The sequence below is a fragment of the Pinus tabuliformis genome, chromosome J, assembly GCF_031772625.1.
Source record: "Pinus tabuliformis cultivar Carrire ecotype Pingquan chromosome J, CPIR1, whole genome shotgun sequence".
NCBI classification, from domain to species: domain Eukaryota; kingdom Viridiplantae; phylum Streptophyta; class Pinopsida; order Pinales; family Pinaceae; genus Pinus; species Pinus tabuliformis.
Genome location: NC_142295.1, coordinates 630,158,489 through 630,185,101, shown reverse-complemented (window position 1 = coordinate 630,185,101; position 26,613 = coordinate 630,158,489). Strand labels below are relative to the sequence as shown.

Genomic DNA, 26,613 nt, shown 5'->3' with positions numbered 1-26,613 from the left:
CTCTGCAAATCTGTTTTAGAAGCCATCCCAGTCTATCAGAGGCATATTTTGGCATGGATTCTAAAGGGCACCGTCAACAATGTAAAGCAACTCTCCCTGAGATACTTATGAGATGTTTAACAGAATAAAAAACCCTTTGCCCTCACTGCTTGGTCCTCTATTGCTTTGCCCAAGGCTCTGCGTGGTTGGGGATTAAAGAACATTGATTGGTTCTCAAGCTCTTGCAGCTAAAGGTGCTTGGAAGCTGATAAATGGATCGAGACCCTGGGCACATGTTATGGAACGGAAATATATCACCCCTACCTCAATGCTTGATTGGCTTAGATCCGCTAGGAAATGGGCAGGAAATGGATCGATAGTCTGCAGAGCTATCGTCAATTCTATAGAACTCATTTTCTTTGGGCTCAAATAGGAGGTGGGCAATGGCACAAATCTTCTCATTGGAAAAGACCCCTGGATTGGCAGCAAGGATCCTCACATACTATCTGAGCAACTAATTCAGGCCTTAAACTCTAAGGGATATATTATCTGCATCAAAAATCTTGTTCTTTCTCAATATAGCCCAAAATATGGTAATCATGTTCTTGCTCTAAGAGAAAACAGACCCCACTCCCCCCCCCCCCCTTGGTGGTCTAAAAAATTGTGGAAATTGTCCTGTCCCCCTAAATCAAATATTTTTATGTTGTTGATTGTTAGGATATTCCGACACATAGGATATAGTTAAGTTCAACTCGGTCTAGTGTAGAGTTAGGTATAGAGTTAGGTAAAGTGTGTTTCTTTACCGTTGTACATTTTGTAACTTACAATCCGACGGTCACGATATGTAGTGATCCGACGGTTCATTCTCTCCTCGGTATTACCGACACTTGATCCGTGGCTTGACACCCGATTGGTCCATGAGTTCTATTTAAAGCGCATGGAGGGTCATTGTTCGGGTAACCCGTGCATGAGAGAAGCTTATGTAAATTTTCATTCTTTGATTAATAAATTGCCTGTAGTACCCACGTTGGGACAGGCCCTGGACTGTTTCCCTCTTTGAGGGTTTTAACCACGTCAAAAATACTGGTGTATTGATCTGTGATCTGGTTGTGAGCGGTGTCCTTTTGGTGTTCTTTCTGAGGAACTTACCCTGTAAATTTCTACATGGTATCAGAGCTATTTGAGGGCCACGTCCGTTGGTGATCCAAATCTGAAGCCGGTAGAACTGCATGCGGCTGTCGTTTCCTAGATCTGTTATTTCTGACTGCTTTCGGGCCGAGAGGACTGCTCTGTTGCGTTCGGAGCATCTGTTCCAGTGAGGAACCCCTTTCGTTTCACGCGAAAAGGTTTCCGGTAGCCCCAGCTGCGTCATTTTTTAGATCGGAAGGTATACAGTGTTTTTTGCAGTTTACTGTTATTTTCTCTCTGCTTATTTCGGTTTCGGTTTATTTAGCCCTTTTTTTAACCGGATCTATACCTTTCATTTCTGCGTATGCTCTTTGCCCTGCGACTCTGTGCGATCTGGGCAAATCAGAAACAGAAAGGAAGGATTTTTCTCATGCGTATGCTCTTTTCCCTACACCTTAGTGTGATCTCGGAAAATCAGAAACATTGAGAAAAATATTTAGTTTTTCGGCTAAAGCTAACTTTGAGATTTTTTTTATAAATTTCTAGTTTTTTGGCTAAAGCTAACTTCGAGCCGCAAGGTTCGTTTTTCTTTGCATATTCGTGTTGGGTTTTGTGTTTTGTGTTTTGTGTTTTGTAGGGAAAAAGAGCTTTCTCAAGGCAAGCACGCAAACCAAGGCCCCCCCCCCCTCTCTCTCTCTCTCTCTCTCTCTCAAATTTTTTGTATAGATCAATTGGTTCAAAGCTATTTTAAGAGAGTAGAGGTCTTGGGTTCAAGTCTCCATTTTGTGGGGGCGGATTTTTTCATTCCCGCACATTCGCGCACTTTGCCGGCAACGTCAACAATTTTTTTTCAAAAAGCCATAACTTCTTCATCCGGAAGCCTTTTTCAAAGCCGTTTTTTTTTTTAAATCGCCTATTTTTTCGAGATCTATCCATTGGAACACTTACTTTCAGCATCTTCAGCTTCAGTTTTAAAAAAAAAAATGGAAAGTCCATGCCAAGTCATTCTTGACAGCACTAACTACTTCCAATGGGTAGCCTACATGGAAGATTTACTTAGAAGTAAAGGTCTCTTCAGAATAGCCACAGACCAAGAGAAGAAACCAAAAGATGAAGACAAGGCTGCAAAATGGGAAAATAGACAAGATCAAGCACGTGGTTTGATAGGGATGTCTATTTCTCCTGATATTAGATTCCACATTGCAGAACTTGAGACTCCTCATGAAGCATTAGAAAAACTCGCTAAAGTTTTTGGGATTAAAAATGAAATTAGAGCCCATCAACTTGAAAATGAGTTGCTTACTTTGGATCCTAATAATTTTTCTTGCATTGAAGATTTCTTGTCCAAATTCAAGACCCTTAGATATCTCTTGGAAGGTGTTAAAGTTAAGAAAGAAGATGGTAACCTTATTTATTCCATCATTACTAAGTTGGGACCAGCCTACTCTGTATTTGTTTCCACTTAGAATCTAAATGCTTTAAGAAGATGGAAGCCTTGGAAGCCGCAATGAAGAAACATAACATCCATGTGGAGCCTACTTCAACTTCAACTTCCGGAATGGCACTTTCTGCATGTCGTTGTCAATCATCTCAGTCTGGTTATGCATTAAATGTATCTTCTTCTTCTCCTTCTTATGAGTGGCTCATTGATTCTGGAGCCTCTTATCACATGGCCAAAAACCAAGCCATGTTTTCTTCTTTAAATGATTGTAACACCAAAAATATATATGTTTGTGATGATAGATCTCTTAATGTTGTAGGGACTGGAACTGTTCATCTAGACAATGGTCAGTTTAATGATGTATTATGTGTTCCAACCTTATCCTGCAACCTTCTATCTGTATATCAGAAAACTCATTCAGGTGAAGGTAAAATTGTTGAATTTTCACCTCATGATGTTGTAATCAAGGATCTAAGAGATCCTAAACAGATTCTAGCTACTGGTATTGCTGATGATTCCACAAGGTTGTATAAGTTTCACAACTTTGGGTCATCCAATCTTCCCTCAGTATTTGTTGCTCATAATGATGAAGTGAGCAAACTTTGGCATGAGCGATTTGGTCACTTAAACTATCGCTCCCTTCAGCATCTATGTAAAGAAAATATGGTGACAGGTCTTCCTATGGTATCTTGCAGAGATGGTGTTTGTTCCGGATGTGTACTCGGAAAACATCATCGGGACAGTTTTGACAAACGTGCCTCTTGGCACGCCTCAGCCCCTTTACAGCTTGTGCACAGTGATTTATGTGGTCCACTTCCTGTTGCTTCATTCTCTGGCTGCAAGTATTTCTTAACTTTCATTGATGATTTCTCCAGACGCACTTGGGTATACTTCTTAAAACTCAAGAGCGAAGTATTTAACACATTTTTGGCCTTCAAAGCCTTTGTTGAAAAACAATCTGGACATCAAATTCTTAAGCTAAGAACTGATAATGGTGGAGAATATGTTAAAAACACATTCATCAACTTTTGCACCGAAAATGGAATTCAAATGCAACATACTGTTCCATACACTCCACAACAAAATGGTGTAGCTGAAAGGAAAAATCGCACCTTAAAGGAAATGGCTAATTGTATGCTGCAATCTAAAGGACTCAGTCTTAGTTTTTGGGCCGAAGCAATTAATTGTGCAAATTATATAATCAATCGCACTCCTACTAAGGTTCTAGAGAATATCACTCCAGAAGAAGCTTGGAGTTCCATTAAACCAGATGTAAGTCACTTTCGTGTTTTTGGAAGTGAAGCATGGGCCCATATTCCAGATGAAAAGCATAAAGCTTTAGAACCTAAGAGTGAGAAATGTACTTTTGTTGGATACTCTGAAGATGTAAAAGGTTATCGACTTATTCCATTTAAGTCCAAAAATGTCATCATTAGAAGAGATGTAAAATTTGATGAAAATAAATCGACATGCCAGCCTAGTCCGGCGGATGTGCCACCTCTTCCTATCTCTTCTACTTTTGAAAACATTTCTTCTTCAGATGATGAAAGTGAGGATGACAATCCTCCCCCACCTTCTCAGGATCCTCAACTTCCAAGATGGGTCCGTGCTACTCGGGATGCAGCAGGTGATCTTGCCGGTGATCCTACAGATCAGCGACGCACACGTTCTCAGTTTGAAAGAGCCTCTTCTTTACTGGCACAAGCTCTAGTAAATCATGATCTTGACACTTTTGCAGAAGCTTCAGGCCATCCACATTGGGAAGCAGCTATGAATGAAGAATATCATTCATTGTTGACAAATGATACATGGGATCTTGTTCCTCTACCAAAGGGACGCAAACTTGTTAGATGTAAATGGGTTTACAGAACCAAGTATGGACCAGATGGGAAAGTTGATAAACATAAAGCTCGTCTTGTTGCTAAGGGCTTTTCACAGGTTGAAGGCATTGACTACACTGAAACCTTCTCCCCTGTTGCCAAAATGAACTCTATCCGCCTTGTTCTTTCCCTTGCTGCCTCTTTAAAATGGGAAGTCCATCAGATGGATGTTAAATCTGCATTCTTGCATGGGGACTTGCAGGAAGAAATCTATATGGAACAACCCATTGGCTTCATACAAACAGACTCCAGCCTTGTTTGTCGACTTAAGAAATCCCTTTATGGTCTCAAGCAAGCTCCTCGGGCTTGGTATGCCAAAATGGATAGCTTTCTTTTAGAATCTGGCTTTTCTAGGTGTCATTCTGACAATACTGTCTACACCAAGAAAGTGGGCAACTCTCTTATCATCCTTGTTCTTTATGTTGATGATCTTATTCTTACTAGCAGTGATCCCAACCTTATAAACCATGTGAAGTCCAGCCTTAAAAAGAAATTTGAAATGACAGACTTAGGACACTTACACTATTTTCTCGGTCTTCAAGTCTTGCAATCCAAGGAGGGTATTTTCCTTTCCCAGTCCAAGTATGCTTGTGATATTCTTCGTCATTTTCACATGGAAGACTGTAAGCCAGCCCCTTCTCCCTTTCAGTCTGGAGTCAAACTTTCAGTCTCTTGTACTTCTCCTGAAGTTGATGCTACCTTATACCGTCAACTTGTAGAAAAACTTTTGTATTTAACCCATACTCGTCCTGACCTTTCCTTTGCCGTTGGCCTTGTTGCTCGTTTTATGCAAAACCCCCGTGAAAGTCATTGGAAAGCAGCTAAAAGAATACTTCGTTATGTTCGAGGTACAATACAGTTTGGGATTCATTACAGTGCCAAAGCAGCTCCTCTATTAGTTGGTTTCACTGATTCTGATTGGGCTGGTGACCCTGATGATCGGAAGTCTACTGCCGGTTATGTCTTCACTCTTGGTTCAGGACCTATTACATGGGCTTGTAAGAAACAGGCTGCCATTTCTCTTTCGTCAGCAGAAGCAGAGTATCGTGGTGCCGTGGAAGCTAGTAAGGAAGCCTTGTGGCTTCGTCAGATCCTATCAGAGTTTGGCTTTGAGTAGCAGCATCCAACCACACTTTGGTGTGATAATCAAAGTGCCATTCAGCTACGCAAAGATCCAGTCCAGCATCAGCGCAGCAAACACATTGAACTACACATGCACTTCATCAGAAAGCTCATTCATGACCATGTTCTTGAAGTGCAATATTGTCCAACAGATGATCAGGTTGCAGACATCTTCACAAAGGCTCTCACAGAGGCGAAGTTCACTAAACTTCGATATATGCTTGGAGTTCAGGAAGTTGTCACTAAGGGGGGATAGGCTCTAGTGCCTCCTTCCTTCTCCTATTGTGTCATATTTGTAAATCCTTCAATCCTATCCCAAGTTGTTCTTAAGGGGGGATGTTAGGATATTCCGACACATAGGATATAGTTAAGTTCAACTTGGTCTAGTGTAGAGTTAGGTATAGAGTTAGGTAAAGTGTGTTTCTTTACCGTTGTACATTTTGTAACTTACAATCCGACGGTCACGATTTGTAGTGATCCAACGGTTCATTCTCTCCTCGGTATTACCGACACTTGATCCGTGGCTTGACACCCGATTGGTCCATGAGTTCTATTTAAAGCGCCTGGAGGGTCATTGTTCGGGTAATCCGTGCATGAGAGAAGCTTATGTAAATTTTCATTCTTTGATTAATAAATTGCCTGTAGTACCCACGTTGGGACAGGCCGTGGACTGTTTCCCTCTTTGAGGGTTTTAACCACGTCAAAAATACTGGTGTATTAATCTGTGATCTGGTTGTGAGCGGTGTCCTTTTGGTGTTCTTTCTGAGGAACTTACCCTGTAAATTCCTACACTGATTCTAAAAATGAAGTTTCCCCCTGGGAAGTGCTCCAGAAACGTTTATGTATCGGCCCTAACAGATGCACATTATGTCTACAGGCAGAAGAATATTATTTTTCTGTCCATACGCAAGTTTACTTGGGCATACACTCCAATTTTGTGAACAAAATAATACTCAGGTATATACGCTCAAGCCTCTAATAGCATCCTCCATATGCAAGCACAGTTAACTTAGCTTAATCTACTGTTGCACACAGCTCATAAAATCTCTACATACCTCAAGGATCCTCAACAGCTAGAGCATGTTGTTGTTGGAGATAATAGAATTTAATCCTATCTTCAACTTTTCATAGTGCGAGGTTTATCAAGGCAATGCTATGTATGCGCTACCACAGAACCAAACCCTTTGTACAAAAGTAAATGCCTCAAGTTCGCAGTAGAATACATGCCATAACAGGATCAAAACACTTCAGGAGACCACAAATAATGACGTCCCAAAGTTATGCAGAAGTTCAAGTTGCTTCAGACCATGAGAGCCTCGGGATTGGACCGAAACTCTCCTTTCAAACTGACTTCAACCAGATCAGGAGAAGTATCAAAAAGGATCTGAAATGTCCAGAATGTGCCAAGAGCCATGCCCTGACAGAGTGCCAAAAAACTGCTTCAAAAAGGAGCCTGATGTGTTAAGATATGTTCTGCCTGCAATACAAGTTTGAGCCCAACGTAACCCTCAAGACCATATGCCAAAATATACAAGGCCGCAAGCCTATGAAACTATTCAGATCTATCCATAAAGGGCCAAAAATTATCACAGAAGCACCTCAAAAGAACTTTCGTTTGATTGTAGTTTGCAGCCCACACAACTTCAGATTGACCTTCAAAGAGAGGTCGAAATGCCTAAAAGAATCAATCCAAAACAGGGTGTGAATCTTTCTCAGAGCTGTCTGCAAAATAGGCTTGAGAAAACCCAGCGGAACTCTACCAAAAACACAACCCAAGAGAATAAGCCGAAACCATTTCAGAATTCTCAACCTCCAAGAAGATTTTCAAGACAACTCCAGGCTAATAGATTGTAGAGCGAACAGGAGAAGATCAGCATTTAATTTCCCTAGCTGTGAAGAAAAGGAGTCCTCTTTATATAGATTTGAAAGGTGTCATATGTGAGAGCCGACTTATATAGTTTGGAGGGAAAGATTTGAAATTTTAAAACTTCAAATTGGAGCCAAAAACCCCTTTTTAATTTAGGCTAACTTGTGCTAGAAATTTAATTGTGATCCCTTCCACAAGGAATTTTTGCCATAATATTTTTAATTAAATTTTTGTAATGAAAGACCCGGTTTTGGCTTCATAAGATTTGGCTAATGAGATCCACTATATAGTATCTGGTTTTGGGCATCTCATAGCCCCCAAAAAAATGTAATGTATTGCAGATATTTATATTTCCTTAATATAAATCCATGATGTTTTTTTTCTCTGAAAAAAAAAAAGATTTGGCTAATGATAGACTGCCACGTCATCTCCTTTTGGGGATTTCAACCACAAGGAGGGGGCTTCATATTTGAACAAAAAACAAGCATATCTCTCAAACCATGAGGACCCTTGTGACGTGCCACATACCATCGGAATAGGTATGACGAGGAGAATCCAATGGTGGTGATCTTAGGAGCAAACCTACTAATTTTCATCCTCAAACTTATCAACGAGTGCAGGGCTTCTAGGCCTTTCCAGGCTTCCTGTCCTTTGGAGATTCCAATCGATGCAAACTAGACGAGTATTAAGAGCATTCAAAAAACAATGTTGGCATCAATGACAACACCATTCAACAAAGCAAAAGTGATGAGAGAGAAACACATTTGCTCTTTAAGATCTAAGAATAAGAAAAAACCGAAAGGAAAGATGTTCAAGGAAATTATGTCTAGAATATAAATCCAAGTACAAAAAATTGTTGAAAACCAAAACCTCCAAAATAATGTCTTGTATGAGGGCACAAGAGAGGGGAGTATCAAGTCTACTGGACCAGGTAGCTCTCCTAATATCAAGGAGAGAGAATCACCATGTCTACAATGATGTCTTGTGATAGACATTTAAATATGGCAACCACTTTTAAGTTATCAAAAAGAACATGTGACTTAATTAATAACTCAAGTCACTTTAATTTACTCTAAAAATAGAAGTATTAAGCTAATTATATCGCATTATTATATGACTATTACAAAACAAAAACTCGTATCACATCACCATAAAAAATGTCGGGATTCAACTCATGAACAATTTTCAGAATATCATCAATCATTGTCAACTTTCTTTATTAGGATTAATATGATCACATGTCATTATTGCTGTTTCAATACTATATCATAAGTACGTGAACACACATGTCTAGGATGATGAGTTACAAACTAAGAATAGAGCAAAATAGATCCTTCAATTGGGAAGTGCCAATTGAAACTCATTAGAAAATGTAGAAATATATGGACAAAACCAATAGAATCCCAACTAAAAAGTTACAAGTTCTTTGAAATAATCTTCCAAAGGTAAGATAGGTATATATTTATAAATTAATAATGAGAGATATTAAGGACTAGTCTTTTGAAGAAGTTTTCTTCTTACTATAATCATTTCAAATCAAAAATAACATTGCACATTAGTAAGCTTCAGTTTTCATCTTAACTAAGCTGCCAACAAGATCACATAATGTGAATGATGGGATTTTTTTCTACTAAAGCAAACTCATAACAATAGCTTGTTACCTATACAACGAAACTGTACACAACTAGAGAGTGGGCATGTGACACTTTGCATATGAAATCATTTTCGCAACGAAATTCAAGAATTACTAGCCTAACTCTTGCTTTAACATAACATGTTGCACTGCTTTCTTCTGATGAAGGAAAGATACAATCTATTCATGCATTCACCTCGTTATTGCCTGCCAAAATAGCCACTTCTTGAAAGAAAGTATCATGAACATCTGCCAGCTATACTAAAGTTTTCCAACTTAAATTAAACGATCAAGACAAACTGAATGAAGAAGTGTTATATTATAATGTCTACATTCAAGTGCAAGTGCAAAACCTAGTTGATATTATTTTCTCCAAAAATTTATTTCATTTGGCCCAAACTTTTATGATACTTACAACTATAAAATTTAAAAGAAATAAAAAATTAAAATAAACTAGAAAAAAGAAAATTGAATCTAAGACTTATCCATGAGGAAAAATAACCTGAATGTTCTTGACTTTAGTCTTTTCTTCATGCTCCTTTTCAAGATTTTGGTCAATGGGTGAGAGTTCCTCTAGACCCTGATAACATATCCGAAATGATGCCTTGTTAAACTGAAACATGTCACTCAAGAATTTGTAAGAAAACCCATATGTCTTCACTCTTATTCTAACTATTTCAATTCCAATAAACCAACACTAGTTTGTTATAGATATTCCATATAGTTTTGCTATGGTCAAAATTATTACTGGATCAAATATTCTACACATACCTTTTGCACATTGTGTATCTCATCATAGCGCCTCTTTAGATTGCGAGTCAACTTACGATCTGATGTACCTGGAGCATCCAACTTAGGGTCCCCTAAACTTGACCCAACTATAGTTGGCGTGGCTGGAGCAATCAATGGAGCAGGATTTTCCCCAATTTCAGACTGGAACCCACAACCTATTTCTGTTTTTGGATCCTCAAGTCTTGTAAAAGAGACCCACTCATCAAGTCTTTTGTTCTCTACAAGGATTTAAAAAACAAAACACCTACACTTCAATATTGTCTTTACAGTATAAGAACCTAATTCACAACGAAATGCTAATTAACTCAAAAGAAAAAAGATCAAAGAACAAAAAAGACAAAAGCACGAAAATTGATATGCAATGTAGTAAGCAATACACAAACATACATACTATGAATACAACCATGTGGATTTACAGTGACATCTAAATATTTTCATCGGTAAATAGAAAACAAATTAGATCCAAATGTAACTTAAGATGCTGATCAGAGGAAAAATTGCAAATACACAAGACAAATAATGACATTGTTGAGTAAATGATTGGGAGTTCCAGAATCCAAACTATAAACATCAAAGAGCATAGACATTGTTGTTAAGTGTAGGCATGGACAGTTGTACCGAAAGTAGTCAAACTTGGACTCAACAAAACCTTTTAACTCAATAGTTGACCTTCAATGTAGTTTAGTAAAAAAATGTATGGAAACACATCATACAAATGCAACCATGTTGATTTACTCTTAACACCTAATATTTTTACTAGTAAATAGAAAAAGCTTACAACTGGTACAACCCTAAGCAAGCACCATATTGCAAGTATTGATGATAAAAAATGGCATTGTTGTGTAAATCATTTGCGAGTTGCAAACTATAAACACGGAGTATGTACATTGTTGTTAATTGTGGACATGTGCAGTTACACCCAAAGTAGTCAAATTTGGACTCAGCAAGTCCTTCGATTTGGAGTCAACTTCAAATTTGACCTTCAACTCAAAGTTGACTTGAGACCTGAAATCAAGTCCTTAAATTTTATTTAAAAATAAATAAAAAGAAAGAGAGATTTGTGCCAAATCTGCAATTTTGTCAACTCCAATGCATGTAAGGGTTCATTTAGGCAAAATCGCATCACAATGCATAACTAAGTTCTAAGATACATAAAATTCAAATCCTGAAAAATTGATTGATATATTGAGACATAAGCCTAAAGGGTTAGCTCGCTGAGTGTTGTGAATTACAAGTTGTAGGTCATGTGGTCAAGTCCCTGGCTGGCAGCCTCTATGGATATTATTAGGCCTCACTCAATGTGCCCACTAGGTTAGGTTGCCAAAACTGCAACCAACCAGTTTACCCCAAGTACCATCCTCAAAATGAGGGGAAATACCCGAAGGGTTTCCTAGGAATGTGTATTCCATCAAAAAAATGATATATCAGGACATAATATATAAATAACAAAGCTCTAAATGGCCTCTAGAGTCAAAAAATTGTCAAATTCTAATTTAATACTCTGTCATGACGCATGATTCATTAAGATTGTAACCCACCAAAAGTGAGCAACCCCTAGGAGAGAACTTTTCTCCCCATTGATTTAATATTCTGTCATGACGCATGATTCATTAAGATTGTAACCCACCAAAAGTGAGTAACCCCTAGGAGAGAACTTTTCTCCCCATTGATCAGCCAGCCAACAAGCAACCCTATGATGATCCACAGATAGCTTGAGTTCAGAGATCTCCACCTATGATTCGATAAGTGCTCTTTCCCATCTAGCATACTTCTTAAAGAAGTTGGGTCATCTATCAGAAGGTACAGTAACCATTTCCATAATCATGTGCTTTCATTCAATGCTTGGGACATTTTAATATGGATCACGGGCCAAGTGGAATGATTGAGCACTCTTATTTCTATGTTTATACAAAATTTGTCATTTAAGAATCCATCAAAGGAACTTGTTACATGCATCCTTTGATTTTAAATCTCCGATGAAAGAAGTCACTAGACTTTCTAAGAGATGTAAATTAAGCTTCCACCCTCTTCATCCAAGTCCTTATATCATTGACCTTGCCCTCTTTGACTCCATTGTCCAATTGAATGGAGGCACTAGTCTAGTTGTGTGATCACCTTTTAATTCTTTATTTTTCTTTATTTCTTGGTAGTTTAGTTAGGGTTTGCTCTAAATTTGCATTTTATTATAATTTTGCATCTTTGTGTTATTGTCCTATTGGTAGGAAATGTATTTCATAAATTTAAAAAGTCAAAATCAAGCATTAATTGCATTTTTCATTCCTAAAAATAGGGCTAACGTTTAGACATTTGTTGTTGTTTTATCATTTGAAACCAGTAAAATTCTAAAGTTTCCTTATCCCTTGCTTACCTCTTTGATAGCCTTTAATCCTTTGTTGATCTTATCATTTATAGGTTGTTTCTTGGCTGTTATATGATTTTGCATGATATAAAACCTCCAATCTTTGATACCCTAGCTTATAACAGCCCTTCTTTAGCTCGTTGGGATTGGTGGAATGCACATTTTAACTCTGGTAACTCCTGTCTAGGCCTCCAAGGCTTTGCCAATACCTCCTCCTATAACCAATAAGCCTTTATCACCATTAAGCCCTCATTTATTGAAGCAATTCTAGGTGATCTATCCACAATATCCTCAGAGAGCCATTTGTCTTATAACCCTAGTCATATAACGTCTAAGTCTTGCCAAGGAAGCCTCCATTGTGGAGATAACATCCGACCATAAAACAACAACAGAGAGGTCGCTAAGGTGACAGTGGTGGCTAATCTCTTTGTTGCCATAAGAACTAGATTGCCTAGTGAGGCTTTGCACTACCTGTTAAATTTTGCATTAACAAGGATCATCATCATAGTTTGAATTCCCAAAGAAGTCCTCTAGAGTACCTTCTAGAGGGCTCAAGAGCCCTTAACATCTTTAGCTCCATCACCAAATCTGAATATCTCACTCATTCTTTCTTGGCAAGCTACTAATTATTTTGTATTGTGCCACAGTCTTTTATATCTGTGTCATGGCGGCACTATCACTTGATTCTTTTGTATGGTTTGCTTGCTTGCAAAGCAAGGTATAAGGCTCCCTAGGAAGGGCCAAGGGGATTTCAATGGCTAGGGTTTGAGGATAAGACTTGTAAAGAAGATATCTAGTCCTAGAAATCCTTGTGAAAACTTGGTTTCCAAAATTCCAAGTGGTCTTTCTGAAATTAACTTCAATAGGTTGTGGGACCACACAGGACCAAGTGGACCCAAAATTAGGTCAAGGGTATGGAATTGATCAACTAGGGGTGTGCTTGACCTAATTGAGGGAGAGAAGGAGATCAAAAGAGAAATTTTTGGTAATTTTGATGCAATGATCCCAATGAGGTTACTAAACAAGGGAAACCAAGGGCAAGAATCGATCTCGGAGCTAGGGCTTGAAATATCTCAAGATCCCACCGTCGGAATTGCTTCAAATTTGGAGGGCCTCTAGAAGACACAACAGCACAGTAGTGGGCAAGAGATCAAACTTTTTAGATGGATGAATTGTGAGAAAATTGATGCCCTAGGTCACCTATGGAGGCTAGGCCTAGAAAGAAAGGGAGAGAGGTGAGGAAAAATATGCTTTTGAGTGATCACCTATGGAGGATTAGTGCCTTGTCCTTTGGGAGAGATGGAGTCAAGGAGATTTTAACATTTGGAATGGATTCAATTAGTCAAGGAGGCCTTAGAAACAACTTTGCATGGCATTAGGGCATGAGAATAGCTACTTCAAGCTCTTTATACTTCGATTTGCAATATTTTATGACTTATCGAGACAAAATTTGACACAGTATCTCTAGGAATATTCACTCATTCATACATGGCCCATGACATGATGCAACGCTATAAAAGATCAAATTTCCACAATTTTGCATTAGAAAAGCAGTAAATTTCAGTGTAGCGAAAATCCCAGCAACATGCATGTGACAAGAGAAAATAACAAGTATAGCATTTAAAGAGTACTTACAAGAAAGAGTATATCCAATCATTAACATATGCCAATAAGCTCCAAGACAAAATGAAAGAGATCCAAACATCAAAATTCATCCATTCATCCAAACTCATCCTCCAAGAAGGATAGCGAAAATGTCCAAGAGAAGATAACCCAATCCAAGAGATGATGATGAAAATGAATCATCTCACTTCTATTTATACTCTCTAATGAATTTGATTTAGCTAAATTGACCTAATTGAGACCCTAAAATAAAATAATGTGCATAATAGCAATACTTTTGGTGACAAGCCCACCAAATAGCTCAATAACGACATAAGAAGCCTCTCAAAAGGGTCGGATGCTGAACAAAATGAGTCGTAGGGCCTTTGAGAAGGCCTAATGAAGTCCAAGGGGTGCCATGATGTAGAAATGGACTCCAAACATAGTGGACAAGGGGTTGGCCCCTTGTTTTCCAAGCAAGAACTTGTAGTGCTCCCAAGTGGGTGTGGTGCAACAACAGAGCTTTAAGAATCCAACTATAATATGCTACTGATAAGCACACCATTGTACTCTTCCTCCAATGCTCAAGAAAACAAATAAGTACTAAACTTGATGATTTGATAATTCACAATCTGTCTGTCCACTGTTGTTGGCACCACTCACTCATTGTACTTCTATTCTTGTTCACAATATTACAAGAGACTTTGCCAAAGGTTGAAGAAGTGCAGCTCAGGGAGATGTCACTCAGGTTAGTCTTTTACCAAATGCAATAAGGAACATACAACAGTATTAATGGTTGAGAAAGAATTCCATTAGCTATGAAACAATTTCAAATCAGCCAAATCCGATCTCTGCATTGCTCACTTGTATGTCAGTAAGAACCTGGGCATCAGAGATATGAATGGGAATCCATTCCTTCAACATCAATTGTACACAGGATCACTCAGACGCAGAAAGCACAGCTCCAAAGAAAATCAGCTATGGCACAGGATTTACTCAATAAATGTGATCGTCATAATAGCAACTTCAACCTCCAACATTGCACAGATGATGCTGCTAAACTTCCACTGTTGTAGATAGGGCATACGTGCATAAGTACACACAGATCTAGCAGTGGATCAAGCTATCCCTGTGTTCAGTACACTTGCACTGAGGATGTTTATGACCTTGTCAGGACTCAGTATTAAGAATTCTGCAAACATTTTGAATGACCTATGGCCTTCAGTGTGACCTATAATGAAGCCATACCTGTGTGGCCACAGGGGTTTGACCTTTAGTCTATAAGAAGACATGGGTGCAGTTAGACTAGGATTCGGTCCTGGTTTATTAGCTAGTTGTGCAGCCAGCAGGCACACTAGTGAATCAGCCAGGTCACCACAGGTAAAGTGTGGGCAAACCTAAGAAATATTTGATTTTGTGACCCTTGATAGGTAGCATGGATTTGAGATTTATACAAAAACACCAATTAAACTGATAAAAGCTCAAACCTTTATGAGTCATACTGCAAGTCAGCCTACAACATACTCAGTCTATGAATCATACAAGCAGGTCATCGTGTAATCTAAGCTTGTTATTCGCACCTTTTTAAATTGATTAAGTTATTTCACAATAAGAATAAGAATAAAGAACATTTTATAAGCATCACCTCAGAAAATATAGTTAAAAAGATGGACAAAAAAGCTAAAGACAAGGTTACATACGATCATTGTAATGAACATAGTATTCAGTTCCATCTTTACTTTCTCGTTGATCCATAATCTCCGCCAAATCTGTACGAGTCAAAATAATGTCATCAATAAATCAAATATGCAGGTGTTGGTGTCCATAAAACATGGACCCATAAATGTTGCAGATTTAAAGCATATCACAGGTTACAGCAACAATTTTAGCATACTTCTACAAGCTAGTCTCAATAATGATATTTCCAACCAAGAGAGTGGAAAGAAAAGATCACTGATCTAGACTCTATATACGGTACACAAGGAGCAGAAGATGGCATAGGTCAAGTTAAGGAGAATGTGTAGCTGTTGTTCCATTTGAAGAAGAAAAGGGAGAACTCATCTTTCCTAACCACCTGGGTCGAAATATATTTCAAACAAATAAATGTGCAATCACAATCTTTTCAACCAACAGAAAACAAAACTCAGTAATGTACGGTATAAAATGTGTTTTCTGTTTAAAACAGTATATGCATTTTCATTAGAAAAACTAAATACTAATAGGAAAATTAGACCATGGGACCAAGCCAATAGAAATGACATTACTAACAAAAGTACACAGATAATGGAAAAGGTCATGAGACAAAGTTAGGAATGATATCACTTTTCGGAAATTTTAGCCAAAAGCCTGGCAATACATAACTTGTTTTCAACAGGAAAAGAATCAAAAGTTTAAAGTGCTATTACAAAACAATATAGATCCAATAATCTAGAGGTCATGTTGTAGAGCAATATTAGAAAGAAATCAAAAGAACATCAACACATGAAGAGTGAAATTTGTCCTGACAACAAATATTTTAGGTTTAATTATTACCTACTATCACTTCGTAGAATTAATGCCCACCAAACACAAACATTATATGCACCAATTACAGAAATATGTCTGAATAAGAATGAATGATGGTTACTGATCCACATGTACAAAGGTGATGGCATAGATATACTTCCAAAAGATGAGTTACATCTGAAAGTCATGCCTCTTGGATAAAAGGGCCAACTCATTATTATTTGAGTCATAATCATAATAAATGTTATGTAGCATGCTCTAAGTATATTATAAGTCCTCCCACTAAAATGATTTGACCTCAGAGCGTAGACAGAAAAGGATGCCCCTGTAGGAACACTTCATCCTCTAGTAAATTTGGTCAATTAATAAGATATTCCTAGGTTTGAGGAAATGAGATAATATTATCTTTAAAGCTTCAAAGTTCAAACTGTATTGTCACATTGTAAGAGGATTAATTCATCTTAGTCTGATTTTTTTGGCTGTGTCTGTTGATAAGAAATTTGATTGGAACTCCAAGTCTGTCTTTAAAAATAAGTCATATTGGAGTTCTGACACTTGGGAATGTAAACCAAGTATTGTTTAGAGTAATGTGAATGGTGTTAGGTTGGAGCCCCATACGATAACTCTTGTGATAAGGTCAACAATAAGGTTCATCTACTACGACAGAGAATAAGTTGGAAGGTGCTACAAATTTAGGGCTTGGAAGACAAGGATTGATCTCATTCTTGAAGAGAATGATGTTATGGATTATGTGAAAGGCAAGATTACTGAACCACAGGATAATGAAGGAAAAGCAAAGTACAAGAAGTCTGAAATCACAGCTAAGAGGATTCTTGTTGAATCCATCGAAGACCACTTGATTCCATATGATTTGGGACTGCATTTAATGAAAAAGAGGTAATCAAATACATGTGTTGAAGGACAGAATTCCAATGGTGGACTGTGCAGTTAAATTGTAAGCTCATTGTTACTTCCCAAAAGCATGAAATTGCAGGGGATAATGCATGTGATATAGAATCTCAAGTGCCTTAAGCTCGTGACAAATAACAAAGAGCATGTCCCACGAAGTTTCCAGGATGCAACAACATGTATACATCTCTTAGGGATGTGTTAAAAGACCCCCAAAATTTCAAGGGATGTCACAATGACCTTCAAGGTCCCTAACATAGGGGATCACGCCAAATATTAAACATAAAAATTCAAAACATCAAAAACAATAGAGTTGTCATTATGAATAATTAATCACAAATTTATACAAATAATGTACCAACTCTACCAATCAAGCCCTTGGCCATATATGACTTAAAGTTGAAGCCAAAGATGTAAACAACAAATATAGTTAAAAATGTAGAGGAATGAAAGGGAGCACAGAAACAAATTTTGGTTTAACCCCACAGCAGGGAAACAGATATAATTGCCTTCCTAATTAGACAAACATAAGAAGCTAACACGAGACAGCAGCCCAATTTGGTAAGGCAGAATCAGTCATGAACTAGGTGATGACAAAAAAGCCAATGATGGTAATGCTAGCAGTAAAAGGACATCATCAAAATATTCCAAGAAGATTCCAACGTGGTATTTGCAGATATTGAAGAACTCAAAGCTACAAGAGCTACATGAAAGAAGTGAAGACAGCAGGAATTCTTGCAAAAATACAGCAGTCTGCTTCATAGCAGGTGCAATTTTAGATATATGCGAACTTGTTACATTTCAGAATACATGTGGGCAATAGAAGACATAAACGCTAATGCCAAAGATGTAAACAATAAATACAGTCAAAAATGAATAAGAAGGAAAGAGAGCGCACAAACAAAATCAAGGTGTCTGGATTTGTACTGTAGCAGGGATAAAATAATAATTGCCAGAAAAGGTAACAGAAGACAGCTGTACAAGTTAGAAAGGCAGAATCAATCATAAACTAAGTGCTGGTGAAGATGCCAAATGATGGTAACAGTTGTTGAAAATAGTAGTGAGAAAAGTCCTTCTTTGACGTGTGCCTTAGTCAAAGAGACCAAGAAGCAGTTTTCCTTAACATGCACGAGTTCCTAAAATTAGGTCAAGTTCCTATAAGTTAGGACAGTTATGAAGCAGTTCGACTGATGTGCTGGAGTGGGAGGCTCAGTTTAGTGTCTCCTAGTGCGAGTTAGTTTTGGAAATTGACATGCGTGAGTCTCAAGTTCTAAATTTGGGAAGGATGAGTTACATGAGTCAGTTAGACTCAGTTAACTCATCAATCACTAGTTCAATTTCCAGAAATAAAACTTGTCAGATTTAGCCTATTCGAAAAGCTTATAAGGAGGATCAGGGCACAGAACTATTCAATTGTTCTGTGAACACGAGTTGGTGAGACAAGGCAATAGAGTGCACGAGTTGTTTTGCTCACGAAGGACTGTGACAAGACACAGCTCACTAGATTGTGAGAGTTTGCACCAGTTTGTGTGTGAGACCCTTGCTAGTAGAGCATATTTTGGAGCAGTGATAGAGAGACCTTCTTGTAGCCATATTTGCGCTAGGAAATAGGAGATCTCCTGCGCAAGGAAAGAGGGCCAAGCAGGCCGCAAGCAAGGAGGAGTTGGGTCAAAGTTGTAGCAGGGTGTTTCTAGCTAGTGTAGCAGTGAGAACGAGTTAGTTATCAGTGTGATAAATTGCCCTGTAAGAGATCTAATTGCTCAGATTCTATCAATAAATTCTACAGCAAAGGAGAGGGTTTTCCCAATTGGGTTTCCCTAGAAAAATAATTGTGTATTTGTGTGACTGTCTTTATCTCTGATTATTCTGCTGCTTATCTATTGTTAAGAAAATTATGTGTCTTGGTGAAAGAACGTTTAGTTTCAGATTGTTCATCATAGCAGTTGCAGGATTTTCAAGGAAAATTAACATGGTATCAGAGCAGTGAATGGAATCAAAACCAGCACAAGTTGAGGCAAGCATCATAGGTGAAGAACTTTTGAAGCAATCACAGCCTCTAGGAGCCTTATCAAGTGAGAAGGAGCCGAGTTTTATTGTCACTTTCTGTGATTTGGTACAGGCCGAGTTTGAGGGCAGTTCGTGGCTGAGATTGAGGGCAGTTCTGTGTTTTTTGTGTGTGTAATTCTGTGTGTATCAGGCTGAGATTTTCTGTGTGCTTAGAAGGAGAGTTGAGCCCCTGTAGTCTCAGTATTGGAGGGCTGGAAGGCCTAGCAGGTGGCTGGAACATTCCTTTAGGACGGCATATGAAGGAGGCTTGTAAAGGGAGGGTTACACAGGTTTTTGTGGAGGTTTAGAGGTCGAGTTGTGGAGGACTGGTGCACTGTGTTCAGGTGCACTAATCAGAGGCCGAGCAATCTCAGAGGAATGCCCAGAACCATGACCTAAGAAGAGCAGAAGAAGTCTGCTAGTTGAGGTATGTTTTGTGTTCTTCAGTGATTGACGCATTGCTAGGTTGTATAAGGCTGTTCTACAGTTTGTTTGAGCAGTAGTTGGTTGACAGCTTAAGAGTAGATTGGAGGGCTACTAGAAGGTGTCTATTGGGCCCTAAGTTCAGTCCTTGTGAAGGACTACAGGACTGAGAAGAGAGGCAGAATTATTGGAGCTGAACTTTGAAGGACTAAAGGACAGCCAAGAGGGCTAGTGAATCAGCCCTAGTTCACAGGTTTTGGAGGCTCTCTCGGAAGCAGGATGGCGTTCCAAGGGTTGAGATCAGACCACTGTTTAGAGGGAGCATCGAACTTCATTCCATGGAAAGGGAGGATCATGGGGTTGGAGAGTTCATCAAGAACGCAATACCACCACCACAAGATCCCCAACAGTTGACCCAGCATGCTAAGAATGATATCAAGGCAAGGAGGATTATTCTAAAAGGGGTCAGAGATCATATAGTTCCTCATATCCATGAGAAGAAGATAGCATATGAGATGTATCAAGCCATCTTACAATTATATCAAAGTACCAGTGATACCATGAAGCTTGCTCTTGAGGAAAAGCTGAGGAGTATCCAAATGAGCAAGGATGAGCCCATTGTCACATATTTGTCAAGGTTCACTCAAGTAAGAGATGAATTGGGTGGTGCGGGTGTGATTGTATTTGATCATGACCTTGTGAGTTTTACCTTACTTTGACTTCACAAGTCTTGGCACGGCTTCCAAGATTTTGTTAGTGGGAGAGAGAATTTTCCCAATTGGGAAAGGTTTTGGACTGACTGCATTCAGGAAGAGATCCAAAGAGGGACTAGAGATGGTAGATCAGTTATGACAGTTGACGAGGAGAACCTTGCCCTGATAGGCAAGGCCAAGGGCAAGAAGGGCCAAGGAGAGGCCAAGTCCAGTCAAAAGGGCAAGAAGAAGGATCTAAGCAAGATCAAGTGTTTCCATTGCCATGAGTTTGGACACTAAGCCACTAAGTGTCCTACGCAAAAGATGTCTAGTAAGGATCATGTGCCTGCATTAGCAAAGGTAGATGCATTTTCTGCCCGGTTCGAGAAATATTTCTCATTGATTGCTTACATGGCAAGCTCAATAGATAGTAGTATATGGTGTATTGATTCAAGAGCATCCTTCCACATGATCGAGAACAAGAAGAGTTTTAGCCCCCTGAAGGAGAACGACATGCAGTTTCATATTGGGCTAGGAGATAATGGTCAATATGCAGCTAGAGGAGTTGGTATTGTCAGTTTTCAGAGGGAGCTAGGGAATCCTCTTCATCTCAAAGATGTTCTCTATGTTTTAGGATTAAAGCAGAATCTTGCTTCAACAACTACCCTTGAGGACAAGGGTTATGATATCATCTTCAGCAGAGGTAAGGCGTACCTCCAACACTTAGCTTCTGGATGTAAGAAGTAAATAGATGTGAGGGTGAAGAATCTCTACAAGTTAAAGGTAGAGACAGATCCAGCCTTGAGTAGCAAGGCAGGGAGAGCTTGGAGTAGAGAAGTGGTGGTTGAGCAAGAGCAAGATAGAGCTCTCAAGATGGAGCCTCAGTCAGTATCTCAGTTTCAGTCTAAGCTAGTAGGCAGTTGGGCTAATCAGCGAGATGATGAGGAGCATAGCCCAGGGCGAGTGGAGGCAGCCACTCAGTCAAAGACTCCCAGTATAGGGAAAGTTTGATCCAAGTGGGCAAAGGATTTGATTAAGGGAGATCATAAGAGAGTTGAATCTTCCAGTATCACTTCTAGCCAGAGGAAGCAACCATCGAGGCACACAGGGTACGTGGCACTTATCACTGAAGTGATGGACTCGTAGAACATGGTGGGAAAGAACAAGTCTTCAGATTAGGTTCCACATAAGAAAGTAGGGAAGTCTTCTAGTTCAGAGGGAGCAGTTGCAGCGACAGTGAACTTCGTAGTGTGGGAGACAGATACGGGTGGACAAGGTTCTTCCACAAGCACCTTCCTCGCTAAGAGGGAACGTTGAAATAGTAGCAAGAAAGGTCCTTCTTTGACTTGTGCGTTAGTCAAAGAGACCAAGAAGCAGTTTTCCTTAGCATGCACGAGTTCCTAAACGTTAGGATGAGTTCCTAAAATTTAGGACAGTTACAAAGTAGCTCGACTGATGTGCTGGAGAGGGAGGCTCAGTTTAGTGTCTCCTAGTGCGAATTAGTTTTGGAAATTGACATGTGTGAGTCTCAATTTCTAAATTTGGGCAGGACGAGTTACATGAGTCAGTTAGACTCAGTTAACTCATCAATCACTAGTTCGATTTCCAGAAATAAAACTTGCCAAATTTAGCCTATTCAAAAAGCTTATAAGGTGGACCAAGGCACAGAATTATTCGATTGTTTTGTGAGCACAAGTTGGTGAGACAAGGCAATAGAGAGCACAAGTTGTTTTGCTCACGAAGGACTGTGACAAGACACAGCTCGCTAGATTGTGAGAGTTTGCACCAGTTTGTATGTGAGAGCCTTGCTGGTAGAGTGTATTTTGGAGGGTCTGCTCTGCAGTGATAGAGAGACCTTCTTGCAGATAGATTTGCGCTAGGAAATAGGAGATATCCTGCGCAAGGAAAGAGGGTCAGGCAGGCAGCAAGCAAGGAGGAGCTGGGTCAAAGTTGTAGCAAGGTGTTTCTAGCTAGTGTAGCAATGAGAACGAGTTAGTTATCAGTGTGATAAATTGGCCTGTAAGAGATCTGATTGCTCAGATTGTATCAATAAATTCTACAGCAAAGGAGAGGGTTTTCCCAGTTGGGTTTCCCTAGAAAAATAACCGTGTATTTGTGTGACTGTGTCTTTCTCTCTGTGCCTATTCCGCTGCTTATCTGTTGTTAATAAAATTCTGTGTCTTGATGAAAGAACGTTTAGTTTCAGATTGTTCATCATAGCAGTTGCAGGATTTTCAATGAAAATTAACAACGGTAGTGGAAAGAGGACATTGCCAAAGCCCAAGAAGATTCCAAAGTGTTATTTGCAGATAACGAGGGACTCAAAGCCACAAGAACTACTTGAAAGTTGAAAGAAGTGAAGAAAGCAACAAGTCTTAGAAGAATGCAGCATTCAGCTTCATTGAGGATAAATGGGACTTCAACTACATTTTGAATTTATATGAACCTGTTACATTTGAGAATACACGTGGGAAAATGAAATGGGGCAAAGCAACGCAAGAGGAATACGATTCCACACAGAGAAATGAAATGTGGGAACTGGTGGAATCACCTAAAGGGAAATGTGCAGTTGGTTGCAAATGGATCAGTAGGACAAAGTATAAAGCAGCTGATTCACTTGAGAAGTAAAATGATGCACAATGACAGGGGAGAGAATCTCATACATGACGTCATAATACTAATAGAATAAAATTCCCCTGCATCTCAATCTATAAATTAATGTCCATATATGTAGCATTTCTAATTGGTAGTTCACGTTCATCAACCCTGTGAATCTTCTTGCCCTTGCCTCTTCCACTTCCATCTTTCATTCATCCCTGATATCCTCAATTTTGCTCTCTCTCTCTCTCTCTCTCTCACTCTCTCTCTCTCTCCATTTGTATTTTACATTCCATGTTTTTTTTCACATTTACGAACAGGCACTATAACAACATTCTAACAATTACAAGTGAGCATTTCAGATACCAAAATTTAGTCCCCCAAATGCTTACAATTTAGTGGATAATTTTAGGAGGGTTTAACAGTCATTTTTCAATATGTCGAAGCCAGGCCCTCACTATAACTTTTTGTAATTACTTCAATTGCTTTTGCCACCTAGATAGTCTAGACCTGCTTGTATATTGTCACTAGCCACAATCTTCCCTAGAAGAGAAATCACTTTACTACAACTACCAAGATATAATTGGTACAGTGAAATGCTAATTTGATAAGACATACGATAAACATTATCCCATGAGGAGAGACAATGTACATAGCAGCCAATGTCATATTTCATTTTTGTGCCACGGACTTCTCCTAAAGACATCTCATCCTTCTGTAGATGCACCGGAACATCCTACAACCATGAATAAACTTTTGGTTAGCAAAACATATAGAAGATTAGGATGACAAAATAGAATACATAAATAAATGGATTATTCATTTGGATCATTGTTCTCGTTATTACTTCTTCGATGCTTTTATCTATGACCTTAAAATTCCCCAACCCACTAATGGCCAAAAAGTGAATTGTCATCTAAATGCAATGGATCTTTTCAAAATATATTGTGTATAACTCAATTCCCAAGGATGGAATCATCTTGTTCTTCAAATTATGGGTGTTTGGATGTCGTCTCCAAAAATGTTATGACATCATTGCCACATTATACCCTACTAACTACTTATCATATCAAAATTATGTATCATTCACATAACATTTCATCAAGACCGATTCCTGTCATTCATATAAAAAGGAAATATGAAGAAAATTGAGAAGAGATGGCTCAAAACACCATGAAATGGCCCTTTTAGATTAAATCTATTGAACTGTTATATTTCCTAGAGTGTTCATTGCATTTGCTACATTTTGTTCTTAGTCAAACCTTATTCTTCGGTAAAACTCATTCAACAACATATGAACATACCCCTCCTCCCCACCCCCACACACAACCCAAGGCAACCCTCAAAGAGAGCCACAATCCTTTAAGTCAGGGTTCATTTTTCCAGAACCCCGCCCCTAAAAAACTGCTAATAGAAAAATTGTCTAGAAAGCCTAGTTTTAAGGTCATTAGAGCAATGCCACAAAACAGAAATCTCCAGATTGACTACTGAATTAAGAGTTTGGTTCACACCCATACTGATACCATCTTGAGATTCACAAGTGAAAGCGGGAGGATCAAATGGAACCAAAGACCAACCCAATTCTGCAATAACCCAATCACAAGTGCACGGAAGGGAATAACCCTAGTGTGTTAGAGAGAGAAAATTACCCAAGAGCAAATGTGCTACACAATAGATGCACAACTCCTCGTAAAATAAAGAAATGCAGATCACAAGAGAACACCAAAGATATAGGTGCCCTTCCACATAAAACACTTTCTAAGATAGATCAAGAAGATCACAAGATGATAATGTAAAAAGGAGAGCTGTTTTGTATTTATACACAACTCAGTCATAGATGATAATGTAAAAAGGAGAGTTGTTTGTATTTATACACAACTCAAGTTAACTGGGGTTAATGAGCCTGTGTGTGCAAATTTAACTAGGACCAACTTAACCACTCCTTAGTATTACAATAACTGATGAAGGCATGAGCGTAGCCCTGATTACAAATATATTGATCATACATATCAGTGTGTCACGGCCACATGTGCAGATTACACACATAATTCTAACATTAAGGGCAAAGCTTTTCAAAGTGGGGCACTAAGTAATGACCCTGATGGAGGTAAGGGGTCAAATGTATGTGCAAAGAGTGGGTTGACCTGGAAGCGGGCCTACATGGGCAATCAGTGAGAATTAGTATATAAGAGGTGAGCATCATTACACACAATTGTTTATGGTTATTGTACTTTGATGTATTTAGGTTAATGGGGAAAGATTTTTCTAACGTATAAGGAGTTATGTAACTTATCATAATATTTTTTTGGAGTTGTGCTCCAGGTGCATATTTGGTGTGCATTATGAATATAGGGATTTATCATGCTTTATCATTTATTATGTGCATCACAATAATTTTGTTTCTGCTTTCCAAACTCGGTTAACTTGAAAGCATTAAAACAGATAAAATGCCTTTGCCCTATGACTTAGACTTAATATTGTGATAAGCAAATCGTCGAGGACAGGACTGCTATATTTGTCATTTCTAAAGATCCACGGCACTGTGGTCCATCGGTTGAGATGAGAGAAGCATGGTCACAATGGTGATCCAAGTTCAAACCCCAGCAATCATAAAACCCTGACCATGTGTGTAAGTTCACCGCGTATGATAGCCCTGTGTTAAAAAGGGCTTTACAGGTATGGCGCAGAGTTGGTGTTCATAACTCCCGGATCGAAAAAACGTGTTTACTCTTGCAGTTAAATGCTAACCAGAAATAAAAAATCGTCATTTGTACGGTTTCTACTATTTAATTGAATGCTTCCTTCTTGATTCATGCAGAACCAGTTTTATTCTCAGAATATCTGTAGACACTGTTTGGTTTCCAAGCATAATAAGGTAGGAACTTGAGAGTTTGCAGATAATTATTTTATCTTGTTGATTCAAGACAAGAACGAGTGTTGCTTCTCATCTTGTTATTTCTCCCGAAACAGAAAAACTTAAACCCTGAATGGAATACAATAGAGAATGATGTCACGTGTGAGCAAAATGGAAAGTAGCGCAAGATGAGAGACTGACCGTGTTGTGGTCCGTCGTCGTTATTGCTGGTTCACTTCTGCCGCTTCCTCCTCCTGCAGCCATTTCTCTCCTCTTCTCACTCTCTCCGGAGCAAACACGAACGAAATTAACATTCCATTTCGAATTTCATAAAATTACGATAGCTTGGACCAAGACGACTGTGCCCGCGCTCCCCCCGCCCTTTGCCGGGTAATATAGTTCAATCACTTTGATACAATTCCTGCACACGCAGAGTTCAAATTTTTCACTCATTCCAATTTTGGATGGATAGAAATAAAAGCGGGGTTTAAGTGTTACCGAAGTAAACGTAGCATTCAAGATTTTCACCATTCCCTTCCAATTTTGGATGTTCGAAAGTTTTCTACTCGGATTTAATTTTCATAAATTATATTGTGGTTTAAGCAATATAGTAATATTATAATTTAATTCTAATATTAATTAATGGAAGGAATTAAGAATATCCAACCGTAAAATCAGATTTATATAGTAGCTTGTATTTGATTATAATTAGAGTTATATAGTAGCCCGTATTTAATTTGAATATAGTTTAATTAAACTAAACATAAAATAAAACAATTAATC

The 26,613-nt window shown here is 38.6% G+C and overlaps 1 protein-coding gene across 3 annotated transcripts in view; it reads right to left on the bottom strand.

The window, feature by feature from the left end:
- LOC149228524 (putative MYST-like histone acetyltransferase 1) overlaps positions 1 to 26,302 on the bottom strand; it is a 273,250-nt gene extending 246,948 nt beyond the window's left edge. The window contains exons 1-5 of one of the 3 annotated variants that reach the window (XM_089378252.1): positions 26,032 to 26,302; positions 23,595 to 23,712; positions 15,504 to 15,572; positions 9,822 to 10,060; positions 9,553 to 9,630 (exon numbers count right to left, since the gene is read on the bottom strand). In XM_089378252.1, coding sequence (XP_089234378.1) covers positions 9,553 to 9,630; positions 9,822 to 10,060; positions 15,504 to 15,572; positions 23,595 to 23,712; positions 26,032 to 26,094 — 567 coding nt within the window. In that variant the 5' untranslated portion in view covers positions 26,095 to 26,302. The remainder of the gene's footprint in view (positions 1 to 9,552; positions 9,631 to 9,821; positions 10,061 to 15,503; positions 15,573 to 23,594; positions 23,713 to 26,031) is intronic. The other 2 variants (XM_089378251.1, XM_089378253.1) reach the window with 2 other exon arrangements.
- Between the last annotated feature and the right edge of the window lie 311 nt (positions 26,303 to 26,613).